The sequence below is a fragment of the Limulus polyphemus genome, unplaced genomic scaffold (genome assembly GCF_000517525.1).
Source record: "Limulus polyphemus unplaced genomic scaffold, Limulus_polyphemus-2.1.2 Scaffold1282, whole genome shotgun sequence".
NCBI lineage: Eukaryota > Metazoa > Arthropoda > Merostomata > Xiphosura > Limulidae > Limulus > Limulus polyphemus.
This window is the reverse complement of record NW_013666892.1, coordinates 97,330-111,264: the sequence shown is the minus strand read 5'-3', so window position 1 is coordinate 111,264 and position 13,935 is coordinate 97,330. Positions and strand designations below refer to the sequence as shown.

The 13,935-nt window shown below is 34.1% G+C and overlaps 1 protein-coding gene across 7 annotated transcripts in view; it reads left to right on the top strand.

Moving 5' to 3' along the window:
* The window catches only part of LOC106462918 (tight junction protein ZO-1-like), a 227,093-nt gene that overhangs the window by 186,604 nt on the left and 26,554 nt on the right, over positions 1-13,935 (top strand). For all 7 annotated transcript variants that reach the window (XM_022390321.1, XM_022390320.1, XM_022390322.1 and 4 more), the window contains 7 exons: positions 5,139-5,242; positions 5,801-5,978; positions 7,908-7,994; positions 8,734-8,791; positions 9,454-9,614; positions 10,831-10,885; positions 12,075-12,225. In XM_022390321.1, the coding sequence (XP_022246029.1) occupies positions 5,139-5,242; positions 5,801-5,978; positions 7,908-7,994; positions 8,734-8,791; positions 9,454-9,614; positions 10,831-10,885; positions 12,075-12,225 (794 nt within the window). The remainder of the gene's footprint in view (positions 1-5,138; positions 5,243-5,800; positions 5,979-7,907; positions 7,995-8,733; positions 8,792-9,453; positions 9,615-10,830; positions 10,886-12,074; positions 12,226-13,935) is intronic.

The following is a 13,935-nucleotide window of genomic DNA, read 5'->3' as shown; positions in this document are numbered from 1 at the left end:
TAAATCCGAAAACTTACCTCTGTCTCACCGGAGGACTTGTTTTAACCAAACTGGCTAGTTGCTTGCATACGTTATACATTTCATCGAATTAAACTGACTATAAGCATTTCGGTTAGTCATGAATGTTGAAAAACCTTCATTTGAAATATACACAAAAATAATGTATTTTAATGAACTATACATAATATACTTTGATTGTATTATTTTTACGAATTAGTATTTTGCAGTAAGATTTGATTACGTTGCTTAGTGGCCCGACATGGCTAGGTGGTTAGGGCGCTCGACTCGCAATCTGAGGGACGCAGGTTCGAATCCCCGTCCCACCAAACATGCTCGCCTTTTCAGCCGTGGGGGCATTATAATGTGATGGTCAAACCCACTATTTGTTGGTAAAAGAGTAGTCCAAGAGTTGGCGGTGGGTGGTGATGACTAGCTGCCTTCCCTCTAGTCTTACACTGCTAAATTAGGGACGGCTAGCGCAGATAACCCTCGTGTAGCTTTGCGCGAAATTCAAAATAAACAAACGTTGCTTAGAAAAAAGTTAGCCATGAGATAGAATACACATAATTAAAAAGACACTTCAGTTTCCATATACCATATAAATATTGGTGATTAAATTACTTTAGGACGTCAGACACTTCCGCTAGTAACGTGCCAAATAAAGGAAATGCGTACAAATGGAAACAAAAGTTTTGCAACATATAAGTTGAAGTCCAAAGATATATCTCTGTAATACATTTAATAGTAAAATTATATCCATTAAATAAAATTTAGTCCCCCGGTGAGACGGCGGTATGTCTACGGACTTACAACGCTAAGATCTGGGATTCGACTCCCCTCGGTGGACTCAGCAAATAGCCCAATGTGACTTTGCTCTAAAAAACAAAGGAAAACAAAATTTCAACTAAATTAGTGCTATAAAAAGATGCCTATATTTTTGTATCAGTTCAAATTCTCCCGGTGGAACAGCGGTAAATTTAATAACTTACAACGATAAAATCCGGTGTATATAGTAGATATTCCAATGTGGCTTTGCTCTAAGAACCAAACAAAAATCAGTTCAAATGTTTTCTTTACATTTCATTAACATATGTCCTGAAGTTATAGAAGAAAATTAGTATTGTTTACTGGTTCGTGGTTTAGTTTTTTTATCCTATTATTTAAAACATAAATGCTGAATTTTATAATATTGTCACCAAATATGGCATTTTATGTCTAGATATAATTTTGAAATTAAATACATCAAAACTCTTACAAATGGTCGGGTTCTAATTTGTAAAGAGTTATCATGGGTCATAAGGAAAGATCGGGTCGGCCTTACCTTAAGACTAAAACCTGTATTTTATACATGTCGCTAATGTAGAAGTTAGAGTTAACATACTACCCATTTTAAGGTTGAGCGGACTTTGTTTTCTAAAGTAATACTCTATTTATTTGGCACATTTAATATTTTCTAAAACATTATATAGAAGTTTGGAACAACAGTGACAGCGTCCTGCTATCTGTGCTTGAACGGTAACTACTTGACAAGGAAAACTCCATAGGTATAATGAAATAAGTTACATCGTACTGGTTCTGGGAATGTAATAACTTCCCTGATCTGTCATTATTTGGATCAAATACTAACATTAAGAGTAAACTAAAAACCAATTTTGCCAATGCCTGAGCCCCCCAGTGGCACAGCGGTATGTTTGCGGACTTACAACGCTAGAATCCGGGTTTCGATACTCGAGTTGGGCAGAGCACAGATAGACTATTGTGTAGCTTTGTGCTTAATTACAAACAGACTCTTTAATGAGAAATTCAAGGCCCGTAGATACAAACCAATGCCTGATGATGGTATTGTTTGGTACAGGAAGAATTAGTAAATGCATGCCTGCCTTCATTGAGGCTATATTAGGCAGTTTGTTTGTTTATGAATTTTGCGCAAAACTACTCGAGGACTATCAGCACTAGTCATACCTAATTTTGAAATAATAAACTAGAGGGAAGGCAGCTAGTCAACATCACCCACCGCCATTTCTTCACCAACGAATAGTGGGATTGACTCTCACATTATAATGCTCATACGGTTGAAAAGGCGAGCATGTTTGGTAATGAGATTCGAACCCGCGACCAACAAACTGTGAGTCAAGTGCCCTGACCACCAGGCCTAGTGTGGCAGCGATTTCATCCACAAATGGGAGGGAGGAATTTATATTTATTTTAACAGTGGAAGTAGGTCCCCCCTCCGTTTCCTTTGAATTCGAGCGCTCCCTGTTGCCAATATTTGGCGCCAATTGTCCCTTATAAACGATATATTTGTGTAATATAAAAATTATAAGTACTTGGAATGTTTTAACTTTGGCTGAGCATAAAATAGGTACAGCATGAAATCTAGAGTAGCAAGTGTGATGAAACATCCCAGTACGACTAAAAGTCCTTTTAATACACTCCTTTCTTTGGAAACCAACGTTAAACATTTTATAAGTAAGATGTTTAGATGTTTCCAATCGTAATCCCATAATTCATCACACTTGTTTCCTAAAAATGTATGAAAATAATTTTTGTTGTATAAATTGAAAATATTCAAGCATTTTCCAAAGTGAAAAATATACTGCTCAAAATATGAAAAGGACCACTCTTAGAAATGAATATAGTAAATAATAGACGCCTAATGCCCAATTCATAGTTGCATACTTTATTTCTTTTACATGTTTTCAGATACACACTGCTCAGCTTTGCCCAACCTGTCTTTACACAAAAGAACGTGACTTAAAGGTGTCCCTCAAAATGAACACTTTAGATATGTGTAGAGGTTTTTTTTTAATTATTCCTATAGACCAGAAAATAACTAACGAAATATATCTTACCAATAGCGGATTTGAGTAGCATAGATACCGCATGCTTCTGATGAGTCTCTGGATATCGATCTGTGGCAGGTGGTTCCATTCCTCTAAAAGGGCATTTTCGTGGAGAGTCACAGACTGGACGGGGAACGGTGAAATAGCATATTTTGGAAGGTGTTCTAGACATATTAGATTATATTCATTCTGGAATTAACACTGTCTAAGGTTTGTTGTCCTTTTTCAACCACCCTATGGATTCTATGTGGCTTCCAAGTGTGAAAAATAACACTGGCCCACACGAGGCAGTAACAACATAAGTTGAGACATTCCTTTTTGTAGCATACCGAAGACACGTGGCAATGCCTTCATATGTCATTGTTTTCTGATACATATTTGATACATAATACGGTAATTGCGGAAAATATGAATGTTGGAATAGAAAAATTAAAGATAATAAAAAAATAAATTGCATGGCACAGAGTGTTTCATTTTACAAAAATCCCTTTATTGGATGAGTCTCTAATTCGCATGGTTGAGAACCCTAAACCATTATTTTTAAAAAAAAGTGTGTATGTGTCTGCCTATAACTGGCAATTCACTGGACCGATTGTCACTAAATCTAGTGTGTACCTTTAGACTCTCTCTCCCCCACGAGGAGTTACGGGGAGGGGTACATTCGGACCTACCTCTCTATTTCACCCTTAGGGTCTTCGATGTCTTCCTAATGTATTGACCGAGAACGTCATGTAGTAAGAGATAATAATAAGTTGGAAAACAACGGTTTATAAGCACAAGTGATTTATTTCGAGGGGAACATGCTACATATTTCGACATAACATTGGTCTGTTTTCTTCGAGTATGATCTGTAGCTAAGCGATACAGGGTTTATACAAAGACAAAAGAGTTTAGTGTGAAGAAAATGATGTTACCAGGTAACAGAGTTATAGATAAAGATTAAGGCTGGTCAAGTGTATGAGCGATGAACAAACTGAGCCAATTACGGCTGATGTTGCTAGGGCCATTATCGCGATTTAGTGAAAGGTCACTTGCTCTTTCCTTTTTAGTTTTGGACGAAATTTGTCTCCTTCACCAACCCAAAACTAAAAAGGAAAGAGACTGTTTAGAAACTAAAGAAATCATCAAAGCAAGCGATCTTTAACTAAACCGTTATAATGGCCCTAGCAACATCAGCCGTATTTGGCTCAGCCTTAACCTTTATCTGTAACCCTGTAACCTGGTGACATAATTTCCTTTACATTAAACCCTTGTGTCTTTTTTTTCTTTATATATGAACCCTGTATCGCTTAGCTACATAGCATACCCGAAGACAGACCAATCACTTCATTATGCTCATAAACCGTTATTTGCCAAGTTATTAGTATATTAGCACAATGTGCTTCCTTACTCAAGTAGTAAGAGATAAATAACCAGAAATTAAAACTACCCACCCATCTTTGGAATCTACTTCCCTTGCCTGTCATAGGATTCGGAAAATAATCAATATATTAAGAAACAGTGATCGTAGTAAATTTAGAGCAGTATATACTTAGAATTGTACCTAAAATATTTAAGACAAAGCTATACATAAATTAAAAGGAATGCAAGCTTTTTTCGTGTGGTGTTTATGTTCAAAGAAGGCTTTAATTTGTTTTGTTTTTTCATTGTTAAACATTTTCCAATTTATCAATATCATGTATATATATTTTCCGCTAGGTGTATATATGTGAAGGATCTGTGTCCAAATTGCAATGGATTATTTGCCGTGCAAATATCGTTAAAAATGTGTTAAATTGTTTGTTATGTAAATATTGTTCGAAATGTGGTAAACCACTTTCTGTGTAAATATTATTCAGTTGTAAGGAAATAGTCCCTGTCTTGTTATTGTTTATGATGTGAGGGCTTAATCCTTTTGTAAATGTTATTCAAATTGTTGTAGATTGATTGCTAGATAAGCATTGTAATAAATGTTGTGGACCCATTTCTGTATATATATTGCTTATAAGATAATGGATTAATCCCCGTGTAGTTACTGATGAAATTATGGGCATTAATTGTTGTTGTAGAAATTATAATAAGACTTTTTTTAACAAACTAATTTTGTCGTTTTCACTAAAATGGCGTAACTTAAAATAACCCACGTTTTTCGTAATGTAAGCACGAGAAATGCCTCTTCAGCGGGTTGCAGCTCCTTCATGATTTGGGCTTTTTATGCGAAATTCAACTAAACAAATTCTTGAGATTTTTTAAGTGCCGACTTTATGAAAAATCTCATTACCGTTATCAAGTTGGTTATGTTTTACATTCATGCAGATTTTGGAATTGTCCTGGGTTGTCGGATTTATGTGAAGGAAATCACCAACAAAACTGGTCTAGAGAAGGATTGTAATCTCCAGGAAGGTGATGTTATTATGAAAGTAAGTGTAATACACTTTCCAAATGATTGACTTCGCCACAGTTCAAAATAATGTAAACTGGTGAAAAAAAAAGCATATAAATAACTGTGAAACTCTAGCTTAAGAATGCTTTAAGCTTAGTTAAAAACGCTAAGTTTGAAAAGACATTATATTACTTCTGTAGAATAATTGATTACAGGTTTTCTAAGCAGTAAAAATCTGAAAGTGCTAAAATTATATCTAGTTACATAAAAACGTGTATTTAAGTTTAAAGACAGTCTATCACTTAACATTATAATGTTCAAATATCCCTAAACTTAGTTTGATAGTTATTAGTAAAATGTGAATGTGTAAGACTGTGTGTGGCCTAGGCAATATTAGTTTTTGTCATATACTAAAGTGACTTATTGAATTTATAAAGAATTTCGACAGCCTGTACGATAAAATCACCTATCAGTCAAATATATCGTGGGATCCAAAACAGGCTTACTGTAACGACTTTGAAATTTTAATTAAACTTATCATTGCGGCCACCCCTTTTTCGTAGAGATGTGTTTTACACGTCTTCTTTTTTCACAGATCAATAACTCTGGAACAGATAACATGAGTATTAAAGAGGCCCGAAAGCTAATTGAAAATACCAAGGAAAAACTTCATCTACTAGTAAGGCGGGAACCGTGCTCTTCAGAACAAGTTGAAGAAAACCAGAGGTGGTCACGTGCTCATTCATTTGAGCCTGGTAGTAACCCAAATAAAGGTTAGCAAGCATTGTTTTACACCACGTTCGTTTTAATTTTTTCTAACTTATGACCGTATTACTTTTAACCTAATTTTACGAACTTTTTCTAAAAGCAGAAATGTCTGCCACTTTTTAAATACCAGCATAAAACCTTTTATCTTGCCGCCCCGATGGAAAAAATTTTTTTTCACTACTTATATAAGATTGTAAGAAAATTTAGAGAAATCCTGATAGATAAACTTACTGCTCAGTTATTTATCCATTGTGAAACGTTTTCAGATTTTTGAGAGAGGGATAACGCATACCAAGATGACGCGGGTATTGTGTAATGGGCGTGTAAAGCGAGTATTGTCTTCTTTACATATTTAATAGTATTGTAACATTGTTCTTTCATTGGGCGGGTTCTTTTAAGTTATTTGGTGAGAATAATTCGACATCCAGTCCACGTAACGGTAACAAATTAATTTATTTCTTCATTAACGTTTCTACAAGCTGCCTACACCACACTGTTGTAGCTTGTAGGCCTAAATTTACAAATGACGTTTGAACGGAAATGCCTCTTTAATAGTACTACAACTATCGTACAAATAAATTTCCTCGTGCAGTTTCATGGCTAATCGATCAAGTAATTGGATACACGCAATAACTGACACTTAGCCAAATACATCACTGAATAATTAGTACTGAACCAACTGACTGAATGCTTCACTGGTTCTCATATCTATAACTGATGTATTCTTTTTAAATATTCGATTACTAGATTTTCGTGACGTGATTTAGAACATTCATATAAACTTTTCATGCACCCTCTAGCTAACATCTAAAATATAGCTTACACCATGAAGTTCCATGTAGTGACTAAAAGGTTGTTAGAATTGTAAGTATCATTAGAGACTGGAGTGGAAGTCTGCCAAACAATACTTGTCACACTTCAAGGAGTTTCTGTATCAGGAAGAATAATTGTCTCTCTCTCTGTTATTCACAGGGAAAGTATTTTTTATTAGAATTATCTAAATTTCTAACAGTATGGATTTGTAAAGAGTATAATAATTTCATGGATTTTAGCGTTAAATGATGTATAAAATAACCAAACAACGAAATTTGAAACAGTGATAGCATTATGTGACTTCTATTGTGAAGCACAAAACTACTGTTACGACAGCGGAAGTCACGTGACCCTGGTAACACGTCATGAGTTTCTAGAACGTTCATGTCCCTTCCTGAAGACTCGAGTGTTTTCTAGATATGCGGTATTCTTGTATATAAGACAGCCAAGAAGTGACGGCAACAATGTAATTGAACTGCACACAGAGATTGACGATTGAGTCCAGCACGTGAGTCGTTCGTTGTGAATTATAGCGTTTGTTATAGCGTGACTGTGGAAATTAAGTGTATTGCAAAGTTGTATTCAGAAAGAATAAACCAGTTTTATCTAAGAAAGGACTTGTATCGCTAAAGTTTCTTCGGAAAGAATTTTTACGGAAAATTAACTAACGACCAGAGACGTAACACTACACACAGGGTTATTTGTGCTGTGCCCACCAAGACTATCGAAACTCAATTTTTGGCGTCATAAGTCCTCAGATTTACCGCTGAGCCACTAAGAGGCATAGTAATTTATGAATCAATATGTAAATTTTTATTATAAATGTAATACATCTTTAAAATGCAGGAATAAGTCATATATATATATATATTCAAGCATAGCTTGGCCGCCTCAGCGAACTTGTGAACCTCGAGATAATTTTGCATGGTAACTTGTAATCCTCATCATACCGTATACAATAAGCCTGTCAACAATTAATTAAAAGGAGAAATAATATTATGAACTTTGCTATTGATTATAGTTTCGTTCGTTAATTTTGTTGTATTTACCTTTTTTTAGTTTGAGCTGTTTTTTAAAGGTATATTCAGATTGTTATATTCTACCCCTGAATATTTTACTAGAAACGACGCCTTCAAATCTCAATGACGTTACTGGAACTAGGCCTCAGTGCAGTAACCAAAATCTCTATGTTCAGCCACCCACTAGAGGTCAGCATTTGTTACAAGTTTTGCTAATATTTTTATTTATTTGCTTAAAATGTGTTTGTTTCTTAAAATATATTCTAGGGAATATATTTTTCGTCGGACTCTTCTGTGATGTACTCTGTGTAACTTAAAATACATTAAGAATTACTTATTATTAAGTTATTATTAGATGTAATCCTTTACAAACAGGGACAACACGTCAAACCAGTCTAAATAACGTGGAATTTTTCTTTAATTCAGACTCGTGATAAGCTGTCATGTTCTGCTGTTAGTAAATCTTCACTGTGTTTCTTTCTTTGCAAATCTTTTTCTAGCAAGTACAGCTTTTCCCTTTGAGCTTTCTTAAATATTCGGTTGTTTTTGAATGGAAAAGCTAATGTAAATCTTTTGAAAGTCTATGTAAATACGGTTTAGTTAGTATTTTAAAATACAAAAAATACCATACATGAAAAAACGTTGTTAACATTTTTAAAATGTTGCATATATATGTTAGGAAGCTGAAAAATATACATTCTTCGAAAACTGAACTTGCAAAAAGTTTTCATCAACAAAGTAAATACATGCTCTGCCAGAACAAATCTTTGTTTATAGGGAAAAAAATCTGAGCAAACAATGTTTTGAGGATTTATGTTAAGGACAGTAGTGAAGAGACTAAGATGGTGATATTAAAAATAGATCAAGCATATGTGTTTAATCAAATAAAAGTGAACTTCGTTTTTTGTTGATATTTTTTTAATGACAGGTGATTTTCGCCCTCCTCCTCCTCCTGACCGTGCTGATGGAAAGAACAATCTAACCAGGTAATCTTATGTTTGATAACTTATCTAAATTATGCACTTTTTTTTTACCAAGTAATTTGAACCTTGCATACACTTCAGCTCTTACTAACAATCATGTTTATACATTGTCGTATTTTCCTGGCGCTCGGTCTTCAGAGCAGTAAGTTAGGGCTCGCTAACTGATGCTCCGAGAATATCACGCTACAGAGTGAGTGATTGTGTATCTCTGTGAACTCTGACTGAGATCATTATAAATAAAGAATTGAAATACAGTAGGTTCACAAGAACAATCTTTATTCAATAAAACAATCAAAGTCATGAACACGGTACACAAAACCCAATGCAAGCTACACTAAAACGACAGTAAAATGTAAAATAAACAACCCCAGTAAGTAAATAAATACAAGTTAAACTAAATAACAGACTTATGAACTCCCAAAGGTCTGTAGGACTAAGATTAGCTGCCTCAAAACTCTAAGAAACAATATCAAAACTTTAAGGGAAAAGCTTGTTTAGCAGAATATAATCTAGCTTTAAATACTAAAAATACAACAGCATCAAGAAAGCCATAGAGAGTGCATGGTACAGTCCTGTACTACACATTTGTGACATGAATCTGAGAGTGTGCATAATTGCAGTTGCAGCTTCTACTAATTATCTTGTTTTTGTACTACCTTACACAGGTCTCAGGGTGGACGTAATCGTGGACCCCTAATGGACATATCTCTTAGTCAGCTTGACCAACCAGCCACTCCTTTACTTACAGGGCATGGTCATTCCAGAGGTCCAATCTCGGGTGATGAAGATGAGCCACCTCCTAGGCCACCACCGCTTCGTGGAGAAGGTGGGTATCTCTTGTTGTTGGACACATCCCTTCCATTCTAGCACAGTTCTAGGACAATTTTTATTAGTAGGGAACCAGTCTTTGTTTTTTTCAGATGTAGGCATCTGTTGGCAGATAATGAATCATTACATTTCCTATTATCTGTTATTAATAACTTACATTATATGCTCATAATAACATACTATTTCTAAAACCTAAACCACTAGTACAAAACAAACTGATGTCATTACTCCACAGACAGTCATATGAAGATGAATAATATTTAGCTTAACTTTGTACAAACTGTTTGTTGTTTCCAAAGAAATAAGTGAAGTATTGTAAACTTGTGATATCGGTAGATGCTGAGCTACAATGTATAAATAGTTAAGTTGGAAGTTACATATGTAAGAAAGTAACGGGAGTAAGGTAACTGTCTGCATGACATTATGAACAGGCTATACCATGTAAATTACAGATGCCCTGTTTCTAATAAGGTGGTTTTTGTAATGTATAAAAATAAGAAAATATTATAACTCATTGTATTAACTGCTCAGTACATAAATGTCATTTGTACATTTGTGTTATGTGTTGTTTATAATGTTTAACTGAACAGTTCCCAAGAATCCACAAGTCTCTTCATTGTTTTGAGCTAGTAGAAGCTAATGTTATCATTCTAACAGAACCATAAATTGTCACAGTATGCATAGTCTTATTGTTTCTTCTTGTTTTTTATTTAGATTTAGATTTTTCATTATTTAACCTGAAAGTCCAGTTTCCTCATTTTCAAATTACCACATATTTTTGGCAATTTTTTGTTGAGAATTTAGTTTACACCCCTTTCAGTATTTAAAATAAACAAAAACAGTTGCCAAAAATCAACCCAAAAAATCTAGAGATTAACTGTACAGGTTGTTGCAATGTATACTGGTATCTAGAAACATGATGCTTACTATGAAAATCGATTCTAGGTACTATTTATATTAATAATCAGAAATAAAACTGCAAAATTCAATTCTCACAAAATAAGATAAAGGAAGTGACAATATTTTAAGGAATAAAGAATTTGTGGAAATAAAGGGAGCCAATAGAATTAAATGATCAACATATATTTCTCTGTGTATATCATTTGCATTAGATTTATGATTAGAATTTATTGTGACATCTTTTGAGGATTAGCTCCCATCAAGGAAATGTTTTAGAATCAAACTGGAATATCTTTATTTTGTTTAATTTTCAGATAATGTTCCAAGGCGAGATCATGACCCCCTCTCACCTCGAGGCAAAATACCAGTGTAAGTAAATTTGATTTTCTTTGCCATCAAATATAATAAGCCACTTGCAGTTTGGAATTACTGCTGCAACAGATATATTTTTATCTGTATTGTGTCTGCCTCAGGTATCAAGTCCGAAATGATAGCATTATATGTCATTAAGTTTATTGCTGAGTCACTGGGAGACACTTGACAGAGAGAAAATTTGTTTTTTATAAAACCCTTTTTCTCACTTATCCTACTAAGTGATGTAAAAATCATTCATTATGTTTTAACCCTGCAGTTCTTAAAACACATGTCCATTAAAGATAGAACAGTATCTGTGTATTTGGCTTTAAAGAGCATATTAAGTTTGTTTGTTTGTTTACAGTGAAGCACAAGATCACACAATGGGGTATATCTGTGCTGTGCCAACCATGGGTATCAAAACACAGTTTTTTATTTTACAACCCTTCAGACTTGCCGCTGAAGGGCAACATATTGCAATGTTTGTGAAGGAGATTATATACAGGGGATATCTTTTTGTCAGTTTAAATAACTGGATATTTAGCCCCCTATAATAGATTTGATAAAAGGAAAGAACGAGCATGTTTGGTGGGATGGGGATTTGAACCCGCGACCCTCAGCTTGCGAATCGAGCACCTGGCCATGTGTGTGTGTGTGTGTATTACCCACATATTAATTATAAAACTTCCACATGGATTTTTATCCTAAGTTAGTGGAAAGTAGAATTTTGTTATAATTATTTGTAAACATTATGTAATACTTTTTTGCTGCACTGCAAATTTAATTTTTAGTTGTGTTTTAAATGTTTTATGCTCACACTTTTATATGAAATCATTGCATGGCACACAGTATGCTTGTGTAAAAGATTTCCTATCAGTTTATGTGTATAATATAATGTCTGAGTTTTATTAGGAGGGAAATTATTTGCTTTAATAAGCATAAAAGTTATTTGGCATTGAAAACGTTTCCTTTAAGAAGAAATTCAGTAAAAAAAATTTTTATGGAGATTATTCTATCAAAAAGTTAAACATTTCACTGTTTAAAACGAATGATTTTGTCTAATAATAAAAATAATTATTGAAGCAATGGAAAATCTTAAAACCTGAATTTCTACTAGCTTAGAAATCACCTAAGGTTAGCATAAAAATTATATTTGTGAAGACCATCAATCTTTAAAAAGTGAATTTTATTTCTTTTTATTCAGCCCTGAACCAAGACATATCTCCTTCCAAAAAGATGGAAGTGTAGGAATAAGGTTAACAGGAGGAAATGAAGTAGGAATTTTTGTCACAGCAGTCCAGCCTGGTAGTCCAGCTTCACTACAAGGTCTACAGCCTGGTGACAAGATATTAAAGGTAAGTTTTATGGTTATTATTTAACAACTGGACTGCAATGTTCTTAAATTTTCTATAGTTTGGTGACAAAATATTAAAATTGAAGTTATATGATAGTTGTGTAGCGATTTCATAGTGTTTTTAATTTGATGAATACATATTAACACTTGTCACACTAGCCAACCTGGCATCTTGATGTATATCCAAGAAAATGAGTCATTCCAGAGAGGTTTGAGTTGTTTTGATTAGACAAAAAGAATACCTTTGGCACTATTTTCAAGGTCTAGGTTGTTGAATTAGACCTGTGACTGGACCCTTGAACTCATTCAAGACCATAAGAGCCAACATGGAGAAAATAACTTGTAAATGTAAATTAAAACAATGTAGCAATGAAACATGTTTGAAATGTTCTAGATGTATTTGTGAATGTGATGGTTTAAGTGTAGCATTTAAGCTAAATCATGGGTCCAGGTTGGATAAGGGAAGAACTTATTCGAAGATATTCCATTCGATTTTACATAACAGCTGAATCGGAGATTGATCAATTAATTACTGCATTGACAGTGAAACATGAAAAAAAGGGGCACAATAATATAGTTATCTTGAAAAAAAAGGGATTGGAATAATATATAAGAAATCAATAGTTTCAATATTTGGTGAAACTAATGGCACACTAAAGCTCAAAGATGGAGTGTTGAAATTGAAGCAGATGCATGATGCATTAAAAGATGATTTTCCGAGCAATTCTGAAATTAAAAATGGCATTTCTGCAATGAAGAGTAAATATAAGAAGGATGGTATAATGCCAAGTATGGTACCACCTTAGTATAATCCATATAGATTTCATCATGTCTGATTTTTGTTGACATTTATTGTTTTTTATTTTAGAAGTTGTGCCAAACTTCATTCATTGAGGTCTATCAAAATAACCCTAAATCACCCCTCTGTTAACCATCCTAGGCTCAGTACTAAAAGATGCTGTGCTGGCTTGTGTGGCAAGTGTTAAAAGTAGTTGTCTGGTAGTATCTGATAGTACAATTCCTAGTTAAAGTCTCCAGCAAGGTGAGAAGTTAATAAAATAAAAATCCTGTGAGGATTGTGAAAGTAGAGAATTGATCAGTGTGATAATAAGATGAAAAAGGTTTCATAGATAGCGTGGTTAGGCAATACATAGCAATTAGTCTGCTGTGAATCTGAGGATCCATGGCTCATATCCTGTTTCCACAAAATTGCACTCTATACTTTCAGTCCATGGTGTGTTGTAGGAGAGATGGACATATCCCACTATTTGGTCATAAAGAGTTTCCCAAGAGTTGATGTTTAGTGCTGTTGGTTTGTTGCTTTCCCTCTAGTCTATCAGTTTAAAGTAAGGGACAGCTAGTACAGATAGCTTTTGTTTAGCTTTGCACAAGTATCTGAAACAAGCAAGAAAACACAGATTACAAGCTAATATTTCAGCTTCATTCACAGGCAGTGCCAGATTTAGACTTAGTTAGGCCCTAAGCTATATAAAGCTTGGAGGCCCCTTGTTAAAAAGTTACACCAGAAGGTCTCACAAAGGTGTGTACCGAAACAGGACCTTGGGTCGCCACAAAAAAATTAAAAACATATATATGCCTTTTAATTATTTAATAGCAAGGTGTTTAAAGTGAAAAATAGAAATTATTTTCAAATGAATGCATTTACTGATTACATATTTATCAATCTGAAATTTTGTGAGGCCCCTGCAGA